This window comes from Oncorhynchus tshawytscha, linkage group LG09 (genome assembly GCF_018296145.1).
Source record: "Oncorhynchus tshawytscha isolate Ot180627B linkage group LG09, Otsh_v2.0, whole genome shotgun sequence".
NCBI classification, from domain to species: Eukaryota; Metazoa; Chordata; class Actinopteri; order Salmoniformes; family Salmonidae; genus Oncorhynchus; species Oncorhynchus tshawytscha.
The window spans coordinates 15610888-15623804 of NC_056437.1; the positions used below are offsets into that span (position 1 = coordinate 15610888).

The following is a 12917-nucleotide window of genomic DNA, read 5'->3' on the forward strand; positions in this document are numbered from 1 at the left end:
CTTAAAGACCCTTGCTCCTTTCGGTCTCAACGTAGACTTTGATCTGAAGCCATTATTGTGACTTTGCCATTGTAATTGTTTGTAAGCTTTTGTAGTCAAATGAATTTATGATCATATGCTACCCATTTGTTGTTTGTATGCTGTTCTTTGTATTCCATTTTAATATTTGATAATTAACCAATGATATTAGGCCACTCTTGGCCATGATTACAGACACCTGTGTCTTTTGACACTACATAAACCAGTCATCCCGCAGTGTTTGATTATACCCTGATGAAGACCGCTTGGCTGTGAACTTGGTAATTCAATTTTTGCATCTGAGCTCCTAGAGTGTGCGGCTCTCTTTAATTTTCAAGTTTTCTCCGCTAGCCAGCACCTCGCCTAAATAGGTGTGTGTTTCTTTTTCTTCTAAATATTTGTATGAACATAAGACTCAACAACAGACAAACTGAACAAGTTCCACAGACTTGTGACTAACAGAAATGGAATATCTGGGAGTCAAAATCTAAAGTAACAGCCAATATCTGGTGTGGCCACCAGCTGCATTAAGTACTGCAGTGCATCGCCTCCTCATGGACTGCACCAGATTTGCCAGTTATTGCTGTGAGATGTTACCCCATTCTTCCACCACGGCACCTGCAAGTTCCCGGACATTTCTGAGGGGAATGGCCTAGCCCTCACCCTCTGATCCAACAGGTCCCAGACGTGCTCAATGGGATTGAGGGTCATGTCAGGATGAGCCTGAAGGAAGGGTACCACATGATGGAGGAGGATGTCTTCCCTGTAACGCACAGCGTTGAGATTGCCTGCAATGACAACAAGCTCAGTCCGATGATGCTGTGACACACCGCCCCAGACCATGACGGGCTCTACACCTCCAAATCGATCCCGCTCCAGAGTACAAACCTCGGTGTAACGCTCATTCCTTCGACGATAAACGCGAATCCGACCATCACCCCAGGTGAGACAAAACTGCGACTCGTCAGTGAAAGCCCTTTTTGCCAGTCCTGTCTGGTCCAGTGATGGTGAGTTTGTGCCTATAGGTGATGTCTGGTGAGGACCTGCCTACAAGCCCTCAATCCAGCCTCTCTCAGCCTATTGAGCACAGTCTGAGCACTGATGGAGGGATTGTGCGTTCCTGGTGTAACTCGGGCAGTTGTTGTTGCCATCCTGTATCTGTTCCGCAGGTGTGATGTTCGGATGTACCGATCCTGTGTAGGTGTTGTTACACGTGGTCTGCCACTGCGAGGATGATCAGCTGTCTGTCCTGTCTCCCTGTAGCATTGTCTTAGGCGTCTCACAGTACGGACATTGCAATTTATTGCCCTGGCCACATCTGCAGTCCTCATGCCTCCTTGCAGCAGGCCCAAGGCACGCTCATCCAGATGAGCAGGTACCCTAGGCAGAGTCAGGGTCAGTAGAAAGGCCTCTTTAGTGTCCTAAGTTTTCATAACTGTGACCTTAATTGCCTACCATCTGTAAGCTGTTAGTGTCTTAATGTTCATTAATTGTTTATGGTTCATTGAACATGGTGTTTAACGGTGTTTAAACCCTTTACAATGAAGATCTGTGAAGTTAATTTGTAAAAATCCAAGTATCTTTGAAAGGGTCCTGAAAAACGTTTCTTTTTTTGCTGAGTTTATATGTACACTACCATTCAAAAGTTTGCGGCCACTTAGAAATATCCTTGTTTTTTAAACAAAAGCATTTTTTTTGTCCATTTTAAAATAACAAAATTTATCAGAAATACAGTGTAGACATTGCAGCTATAATAGTCATTTACAACATTAACAAACGGCTGATTTTGAAATGGAATATAGGCGTACAGAGGCCCGTTATCAGCAACCATCACTCCTATGTTTCAATAGCACGTTGTGATAGCTAATCCAAGTTTATCATTTTAAAAGGATAATTGATCATTATAAAAACCTTTTGCAATTATGTTAGCACAGCTGAAAACTGTTGTGCTTATTAAAGAAGCAATAAAACTGGCCTTCAGACTAGTTGAGTATCTGGAACATCAGCATTTGTGGGTTTGATTACAGGCTCAAAATGCCCAGAAACAAAGGACTTTCTTCTGAAACACGTCAGTCTATTCTTGTTCTGAGAAATGAAGGCTATTCCATGCGAGAAATTGCCAAGAAACTGAAGATCTCGCACAACGCTGTGTACTACTCCCTTCACAGAACAGTGCAAACTGGCTCTAACCAGAGTAGAAAGAGTAGGAGGAGGCCCCGGTGTACACCTGAGCAAGAGGACAAGTACATTAGTGTCTAGTTTGAGAAACAGACACCTCACAAGTCCTCAACTGGCAGCTTCATTAAATAGTTCATTAAATGGCCTTCTAGCCAGAGTTACAAAGAAAAAGCCATATCTCAGACTGGCCAATAAAAATAAAAGATTAAGATGGGCAAAAACACAGACACTGGGCAGAGGAAGATTGGAAAAAAGTGTTATGGACAGAAGAATCTAAGTTTGAGGTGTTCGGATCACAAAGAACATTCATGAGATGCAGAAAAAATGAAAAGATGCTGGAGGAGTGCTTGACGCCATCTGTCAAGCATGGTGGAGGCAATGTGATTGTCTGGTGCTGGTAGAGTGGGAGATTTGTACAGGCTAAAAGGGATCTTGGAAAGCTATCACTCCATTTTGCAACGGCATGCCATACCCTATGGACGGCGCTTAATTGCAGCCAATTTCCTCCTACAACAGGACAATGACCATGGAAATGCAAATGGATGATTCTTTGACAAAAAACAAGTTTGAAGGAAATAATTACTATTTCAATTAAAAATTATTATCTATAACCTTGTCAATGTCTTGACTATATTTCCTATTCATTTTGCAACTCATTTCATGGAAAACAAGGACTTTTCTAAGTGACCCCCAAACTTTTGAACGGTAGTGTATATACAGTACCAGTCAAAAGTTTGGACACCTACTCATTCCAGGGTTTTTCATTTTTTACTATTTTATACATTGTAGATCAATGGTGACTATATCAAAAATATTAAATAACACATGGAGTCATGTAGTAACTGAAAAAGTGTAAAACAATTCAAAATATATTATATATTTGAGATTCTTCAAAGTATCCACCCTTTACTTGCTGACAGCTTTGAACACTTTGCATTCTCTCAACCAGCTTCATGAGGTTGTCATGGTCATGGTCATTTTTATCTTAATGCGTTTGAGCAAATCAGTTGTGTTGTGACAAGGTCGGGTGGTATACAGAAGATAGCCCTATTTGGTAAAAGACCAAGTCAATATTACGACAAGAACAGCTCAAATAAGCAAAAAGAATGACAGTCCATCATTACTTTAAGACATGAAGGTCAATCAATCTGGAAAATTTCAAGAACTTTTAAAGTTTCTTCAAGTGCAGTCGCAAAAACCGCCAAGCTCTATGATGAAACTGGCACTTATGAGGACCACCGCAGGAAAGGAAGACCCAGAGTTACCTCTGCTGCAGAGGATAAGTTCATTAGAGTTACCAGCTTCAGAAATTGCAATCCAAATAAATGCTTCACAGAGTTCAAGTAACAGACATCTACAACATCAACTGTTCAGAGGAGACTGCGTGAATCAGGCCTTTGTGGTTGAATTGCTGCAAAGAAAACACTGATAAAGGACACCAATAAGAAGAGAATTGCTTTGGCCAAGAAACACGTGCAATGGACATTAGACCGGTGGAAATCTGTCCTTTTGTCTGATGAGTCCAAATTTGTGATTTTTGGTTCCAACTGCCGTGTCTTTGTGAGACGCACGGATTATCTCCACGTGTGGTTCCCACCATGAAGCATGGAGGAGGATGTGTGGGGTGCTTTGCTGGTGACACTACAGTATCTGTGTATCTGTATTTATTTAGAATTCAAGGCACACTTAACCAGCGTGGCTACCACAGCATTCTGCAGCGATACGCCATCCCATCTGGTTTGTTTTTCAACAGGACAATGACCCAACACACCTCCAGGCTGTGTACGGGCTATTTAACCAAGAAGAAGAGTTATGGAATGCTGCATCAGATGACCTGGCCTCCACAATCACCGACCTCAACACAATTGAGATAGTTTGGGATGAGTTGGACCGCGGAGTGAAGGAAAAGCAGCCAACAAGTGCTAAGCATATATGGGAACTCCTTCAAGACTGTTGGAAAAGCATTCCAGGTGAAACTGGTTGAGAGAATGCCAAGAGTGTGCAAAGCTGTCATCAAGGCAAAGAGTGGCTAGTACTGTATATAAAAAAGTGGCCTGACAGTTTAAAACCTCTTCAGGATCAGACCCTTTATTCAATTTCTGCCTAAAATGACATACCCAAATCTAACTGCCTGTAGCTCAGGACCTGAAGCAAGCATATGCATATTCTTGATACTATTTGAAAGGAAACACTTTGAAGTTTGTGGAAATGTGAAATTAATGTTGGAGAATATAACACATTAGATCTGATAAAAGATAATACCCCAAATAATACATGTGTTTTCATAGGTTAGTTTCACCCCTATCATCACATTTATTCATGTGGTGAAGGTAGGCAACATTACCTCCTCGACACTGATTTTCAACACCGGGGCCCCACAAGGGTGCCCCCTCAGTCCCCTCTTGTATTCCCTGTATACCCACAACTGCGTGGCCTCACAACAGTTCCAACTCCATCATCAAGTTCGCGGACAATACGACAGTAGTAGGCCTGATTATCAACAATGACGAGACGGCCTACATGGAGGCGGTAGGCATTCTGACGGCGTGGTGCCAGGTTAACAACCTTTCCCTCAATGTCAGCAAAACAAAGGAGCTGATTGTGGACTGCAGGAGGAACCAGGCTGGATATGCCCTCATCCTCATCAACGGGTCTGTTGTGGAGACGTCAATAACTTCAAGTTCCTAGGCTTACACATCTCAGAGAAGCTGTAATGGTCAAGACATGACAGCGACTCTTCAACCTCAGAATGCTGAAGAAAATCTTCCTTTCCCAGAGGGCCCTCAGTGTTCTACAGGAGCACCATCGAGAGCATACTGTTGGGCTGCATTACAGCCTGGTACAGAAACTCCACCGTTGCTGACCGCAAGGTTCTTCACAGGATGATATGTGCAGTCGAACGCACCATTGGGTGCACACTGCCTGCCCTGCAGGACACCTACAACACCAGGTGTTGTAGGAAGGCCAAAAAGATCATCTAGGACCCCAGCTCTCCGAGCCATGCCCTGTTCTACCCACTGTACTTCAGATGCGGGAAGTACAGGAGCATCATGGAAAAACTGGAAGACTGGCCAATAGTTTTTACCCCCAGGCCATCAGGCTGCTGAATAGCCACCACTAGTCAGCTACCTGCTCCCTCATTCCCCTGCTACTCCCCATATGGACATTTTCCCCCCACCCCAATGACATTCATCACTGTTGCAGTTGTTAATATGTATATTATTATTTATATTTGTGTCTGTTTTATTTCCCTTGGTCCCCACACCCCCTCAATGGTAATTTACTCTGACTGCTGCTCCCCTATAGTCATTCTCTCCCACCCCCTCAACAGTCTTTACACTGCCTCCACCCCAATGGACATGTATTCATCACTGATACAGTTGATATTATGTATATGGTGCTATTTATATTTACATGTATGTTTTTGTATTACCATAATCATTATTTTATTTCACTTAGTCCTGCATGTTGGAGCTGGGAGCCTAAGATTTTCACTGTTCCCTGCAATCACACCTTCACCCCTGTAAATTTGACTTACAGTGCCTTCAGAAAGTATTCACCTTCCTTTACTTTTCCCACATTTTGTTGTGTTACAGCCCGAATTTAAAATTGATAAATTTACAAAAACAATTGTCACTGGCCTACAACCAATGCCCCATAATGTCAAAGTAGAATTCTGTTTTTCAGAATTTTCACAAATGAATTAAAAATGAAAAGCTGAAATTCCTAGAGTCAATAAGTATTCAACCCCTTTGTTATGGCAAGCCTAAATAAGTTCAGGAGTAAAAATGTGCTTAACAAGTCACATGGACTCACTCTGTGTGCAATAATAGTGTTTAACATGATTTTGTAATGACTACCTCCCTCAGTCGAGAAATGAATTTCAAACACAGATTCAACCACAAAGACCAGGTTTTCCAATACACCTATTGGTAAAAATAAAAAATAAATATTTTTTAAATCACATATCGCACATAAATACTTTTAATTATTCTTTGTGACAACTAGTATAACATCTATAATTGTGCACATTTCCCATCATATTCGCCTTTATTATTAATTGAAAAAGCATACAGAACGAAACCCATTTTCTGAAAGATTTTCTTTATTTATCCGTGACCCGGAAGTACTTGGTTATTCTTGACTTCTTCACAGCGATCTAGCTATCTACGTGTATTTCGGGATTATTTCTTGCCCCCTATCGTCCAATGATGACTAAATTACAATATCTGAATGTGTATCTAACTGAGCGTTTGATGCAAGCTGCCGAGGAGATACTTGGAGTGGTCGGAGACACGATCTCCGAGTATCAGGAAGAAATAGTCCGGACGAAGAGAGAAAACCAATACCTGAAACGACACTTGAACACACCGGTCTTCCCTGGTATGTAGCTAGCTAAACTTCTTTACTTCTCATTTACACGAATTATCTAGATAGCTAGAAACGTGTTTAAATTGTATTCTACAGTATTTGAAGGATGAAACCCTAACCTAATGTAGCAGGCGTAAAAAGACGCCCGAGCGGAGTCCCCACATCAGTTTTTCAGTCAGGGTTGCCAGGTTACACACTGAAAAAAGGTTATACCTTGCTCAAAAGTCCCGAAAACTACACCCAAAAATGTTCTCAGACAGAGAGTTGTTGTCACAATTATCCAATATACCCATTTTCCATAACGTTATCGAGCGAATTAAGAAGAATATAGTCATTTTTAGTAGGCTAAGAAGCAAACTAGGTTTTCCATCAAAATAGTTCTTGCAAGTTTAATAATATGTCACAAGAGACAATATAAATCGCCCTTATTAAACTCTCCAGATCATTTTCCATCAATGGATGTCGATTAAGCAATGTCCGTGGTATATGGCCAATAAACCGTGGTATATTGTCCATATACCACAACCCCCTGAGGTTTTTGCTATTATAAATTGGTTACCAACCTTAATTAGAATATACCATGACTTTCAACCAATCAGCATTCAGTGCTCAAACTACCCAGTTTGTAATTGTAAATACATTTTTTATTTTTTATTTTTTTATTTTACCCCTTTTTTCGTGGTATCCAATTAGTAGTTAACATCTTGTCTCATTGCTGCAACTCCTGTACGGACTCGGGAGAGGCGAAGGTCGAGAGCCGTGCATCCCACGAAACCCAACCAAGCCGCACTGCTTCTTGACACATTTCCGGCTTAACCCGGAAGCAAGCCGCACCAATGTGTTGGAGAAAACACAGTACACCTGGCGACCGTGTCAGCGTGCACTTTGCCCGGCCCGCCACAGGAGTCACTAGTGCGTGATGGGACAAGGACATCCCTGCCGGCCAAATCCTCCCCTCACCCGGACGACGCTTGGCCAATTGTGCGCCACTCGAAGGGTCTACCGGTCACGGCCAGCTGCGACAGAGCCTGGACTCGAACCCAGAATATCTAGATCACTGCGCCACTCGGGAGGCCCAAATAAATCTTGTTTGCGAATGCGCACAACTATAGATTCACCACTCAAACTCTCCTGTTGAATGTAAATAGGAGAGAGGATCTCAATCTCTGGGGAAGAAACACTTGGACGAATTTCAAAAAATGAATGTTAGGTTATTTTCTGGCAATTGTGATGTTATTATGTGCCAGATGTTAAGACTACAAACCATTATAAATGGCCTATTTGTGAGATTGATTTGTTATTACAATAGGCATAGGCTACTGACTAAAATATGGGTTTATAATTGCAATTCAACTGCCATGGTTTGCTGAGCTAGATGCAGGTAGTGTATAGCGCCTGATAGGCTAACATCTAATTTCAGGGAAAAGTCCACAATGAAACTGACATTAAATGTGGGGAATGATACATTTGAGATAGAGCTCAGACCATGATTACAATTGACCATGATTACAATTGACAACTTCCAAGTTAATTAACTAAACATGGAGATTAATAATTGCATAATAACACAAGGCTACAACAAACTGAGTTATAGGCTATTTATTAAATCTGTTTGCAAGCTCCAGGAAGGCTACACAAGTTGTAAGAATTGATTTGCAATGACTCCAGTGATATCTTCATTTCAATATATTTATTGTATCAAATGGTAAGCACAGTAGCCTGCAATGGAATATAAATTAATAGCCTACATGATGGCCAACAGATGCAAATGTAGCCTACCATTCTCCACATTTTCATGTAATTTTGATTGTGGATTCTTTCCAATAACACAAGCACGATAGGGGGGACCCATTTCAAATTTCTACTCGTGCAGCCATCTAGACCCTAAAACTGAGCCAGAGTAAAAACCCTTCACTTGATACGGTTATCCATAAGAAAAGTAATCATTAGAATATGAATTTATCTAAAGAGCTCTAGTGCGCCTAAATAATTTTCCAATGCTTTGTCGCCGTTATGTCAGTTATAGCATGTTAATGTTTTATAGAAAATGGGTATCTTCATAATTACCAATCTAAATAGCCTACTTACAACTGGTAAAAAGTTGTCTCGATGTGCGCGCGTGCTACACTGTCTCCATGACTCAGCTGCCTCTGCTGCAGCACTCTCTCAACCAACACACACATATTCAGCCCTCTCCCTCTCCATCATTCACTCAGTCACTCACTCAGTAACAGCCTGTTCACTGCCTGATAGTCAGCAGCATCAGGTCACAATGAAATATATACAGTGCCTTCGGAAAGTGTTCAGACCCCTTTACTGTTTCCACATTTTATGTTACAGCCTTATTCTAAAATTGATTTAATAAAAACAAATCCTCAGCAATCTACACACAATACAACATAATGACAAAGCGAAAACAGGTTTTTAGACATTTTTGCTAATTTATAAAACAAACTTATCTTATTTACATAAGTATTCAGACCCTTTGCTATGAGTCTCGAAATTGAGCTCAGGTGTGTCCTGTTTCCATTGATCGTCCTTGATGTTTCTATAACTTGGAGTCCACCTGTGATAGATTCAATTGATTGGACATGATTTGGAAAGGCACACACCTGTCTATATAAGGTCCCACAGTTGACAGTGCATGTCAGAGCAAAAACCAAGCCATGATGTCGAAGGAATTGTCCATAGAGCTCTGAGACAGGATTGTGTCGAGGCACAGATCTGGGGAAGGGTACCAAAAAAATGTCTGCAGCATTGACGGTCTCCAAGAACACAGTGGCCTCCATCATTCTTAAATGGAAGAGATTTGGAACCACCAAGACTCTACTAGAGCTGGCCGACCTGACATACTGAGCAATCGAGGGAGAAAGGCCTTGGTCAGGGAGGTGACCAAGAACCCGATGGTCACTCTGACAGATCTCTAGCGTTCCTATGTGGAAATGGTTGTCCTTCTGGAAGGTTCTCCCATCTCTGCAGCACTCCACCAATGAGGCCTTTATGGTAGTGACCAGACGGAAGCCACTCCTCAGTAAAAGGACACCAAGATGGAACTCTTTGGCCTGAAATGCCAAGCGTCACGTCTGGAGGAAACCTGGCACAATCCCTACGGTGAAGCATGGTGGTGGCAGCATCATGCTGTGGTGATGTTTTTCAGCTGCAGGGACTGGGAGACTAGTCAGGATCAAGGCAAAGATGAATGCAGCAAAGTACAGGGAGATCCTTGATGAAAACCTGCTCCAGAGTGCTCAGGACCTTAGACTGGGGTGAAGGTTCACCTTCCAACAGGACAACAACCCTATTCACACAGCCAATATAATGCAGGAGTGGCTTCAAGTCTCTGAATGTGCATCAGTAGCCCAGCCAGAGCCCGGACTTCAACTCTTGAGAGACCTGAAAATAGCTGTGCAGTGACACTCCCCATCCAATCCGACAGAGCTTGAGAGGATCTGCAGAGAAGCTCCCGAGTGGCGCAGCGGTCTAAGGCACTGCATCTCAGTGCTAGAGGCGCCACTACAGACACTGGTTAAATACTGAAGACTCGAGGTTGTAATCTTTGTCAATGGTGCTTCAACAAAGTACTGAGTAAAGGGTCTGAATACTTATGTAAGTGTGATATTCCAGTTTTTTAAAATTTGTAATACCTTTTCATAAATGTCTAAACCTGTTTTTGCTTTGTCATTATGGGGTATTGTGTATAGATTGATGGGGGGAAATCTATTTAATCCATTTTAGAATAATATTGTAACGTAACAAGATTTTGAAAAAGTAATGGGCTCTGAATACTTTCCAGATGCACTGTATAGTGTATATTATTAGCCTACATTATGACTATCCAATTTACTCAGCCTACTATTGCTAATGTGATATCTTACATAAGTTTACAAAATGTGATAATGCATGCTTTTTGATGGTGAAAATGTACACACTAAAAAGTAATGCATTGCCTTATGGGATTCCACTTCGCTCTGAAGCAGCAGCATTGCTGGTTCGATCGAATTGGTTATCGGAGTGTCTAATTAGCCCCTACACCCTCCATAATTTTCACACCCTCAACTTTGGAACACTTGTGCATATGGCAGAGGAATGTGTGAATGTGCAAATGGATGGGCAAGGGGAAGGGTGATATGGGATTCAGCCAGAGAAATGTTTTGGGAATGTTCTGGGAATGACATAGCTAACTCAATGGTGGTCTTGTCAATCAAGCGTCAACGGCTGTCATTACTTTCATTGATGTCATTTGTCTTCTTTCCACCAGCTCCTCAGCCCATTCTCTCTTGGGTCTTGGAGCAGCAAACTCCCCCTGAGCAACAGTACTGTGAGCAGGAGTGGAGCACCAGTCTGGGGCAGGAGGACACAGAGCCCACACAGATTAAAGAGGAACAGGGTGAACTCAGGACCCGTCAGGAGGTAGAGCAGATTCAAGGGCCGGAGGCTGATACCAAAGAAGACTCCATAACCATTCCTCCCTGTGTGAAAAGTGACTGTGATCAGGAGCCACCTCAGCCCACACATCTTCTCCAAACTGTGGAGAACAGAGAGAAGTACTCTCTACTGACCAACACAACTGGACAGATCAAAACAGAACCTGATGGAGAGGGCTATGGAGTATCACTATCGGAACCAACCAGTGACTCCCCTCGGTCTCAGCCCCTCTCTGCAGTAAATCCAGACTGTTCTAGAACACAGAGTGAGAACACTGAAAGTGTTCAGAGAGATCCAGAAAGGAGTCCAGAGGAGGACACACAGACACACTCATGTACTCAGTGTGGAGCCGTGTTCTGTGAGCTATCCCAACTGGAGGCACACATGCTATCCCACACAGTACCACACCATGGTGACACTAGTCACAGGCAAATCCTCTGCACAGTCTGTTGGAAGTCATTCACCTCTACCAGTTACCTCAAGGTCCACCTGCGTTCTCACACTAATGAGAAGCCCTTCCACTGTGGTGTGTGTGGCAAGAGTTTCAGCTACTCAGGCAGGTTCAGGGAGCACCAACGCATTCACACGGGAGAGAGACCGTACCGCTGCCACGTGTGTGGTAAACGCTTCAACCGGTCTGCCCATCTGAAGACCCACCTGAGGGTCCACACAGGGGAGAAACCCTACTCCTGTCCTGTCTGTGGGAAAGGATTCAGTCAGTCCAGCCAGATCAAGGGACACCTCAGAACTCACACCCGAGGAAGGTAGAAGATTCCTTAGAGTGAGGGGATAGACAGAGCCTTCTGTTCTCAAAGTGCCTCCCTTCTCTTCACTTCTACATATAATTGTAACACTAGAGGACTATAGAATGTGTAATGTTTTGCAGACTGAGGCACCTCATGTCTGCATTGATTTGAGAGTTGCTTAACATGCTATGAAAAGACTTGGCCCTTATGTATCACTAGGTTACACTAACTATTTTAGAGAGAAATATAAAGTTAATTTTGGTTAGATTTAAATATATATATATCTTGATTTTCAATAGAAGTGGGTTGGTCTCCTTGCAAATAAACTAACTGTCGTATTGATTTAGAATGTTTGGGAACATTTATTTCTGAATGTCTGTTTCTGAAGAAAATAAAAACTTGCATCAGCTCAACGTTAGCTGGAGTGACTGTTGCTACAGACAACCTATTCTCACCAATGTTGTTGTACAACCAAGTTTGAACACTAGATGGTATTCTTGAATTATATGTCCTCTACAAAAGTGTTACAATGTTCAATATTACTGCACTCACAGATCTTGCCAAGCAACATAGCCTAAAATCCAGAAACCAATATATTGGTGAAAAAATGTATACATTCTAAATCTATGATGACTCTATATAGCTAAAAAAAACTTCCCCAATAGGTCTCCTTTTTACTGTGTGTGAATTTGGTGTGGTTACTAGGGTACCATGCGAAAATAGAGCACATCCCAATACGGTTAATTCTGGCTCGATATACCCCCAAATGTATACATGTATGACATTTGACCCCCCCCCCCCCAAGGTGGGCCCATAGAGATTTCATTACCATTCAAATTGGTTTTTACCTTAATGTGTTGTATTATGAAGTTTATAACACATCCAATGGCCTTAGTTTGAGAAGATTGTCCTCTGATTATACATTTGTAAATTTCATACCCTCAATGGATTTTAAAGAACTGATTCTAGCACTTAAAGATTACAAAAAAGGTCTGGTACCGTGGTTGGGCTGCGGGTGTGAAAGATTCAGCTACTGGCATTACACACCTGGCTAAAAGATTACTGTAGCTCTTTTCAAAACACTTTTATAGACAACTTTGACACCTGGAAACAAGATACTCTACAGGAATGACTGAGTCCATCCAAATCATCTTGGCTCTTGGACTCTGTCCACACATT

The 12917-nt window shown here is 42.2% G+C and overlaps 1 protein-coding gene across 1 annotated transcript; it reads left to right on the plus strand.

The window, feature by feature from the left end:
• Nucleotides 1-6323: 6323 nt before the first annotated feature.
• On the plus strand, nt 6324-12156 carry LOC112257422 (zinc finger and SCAN domain-containing protein 5B). The gene is made up of 2 exons (XM_024430961.2): nt 6324-6579; nt 10826-12156. Exons 1-2 carry the CDS (start codon nt 6405-6407, stop codon nt 11758-11760), a joined length of 1110 nt encoding a protein of 369 aa, XP_024286729.2. The 5' UTR covers nt 6324-6404; the 3' UTR covers nt 11761-12156.
• The last annotated feature ends 761 nt before the right edge of the window (nt 12157-12917 follow it).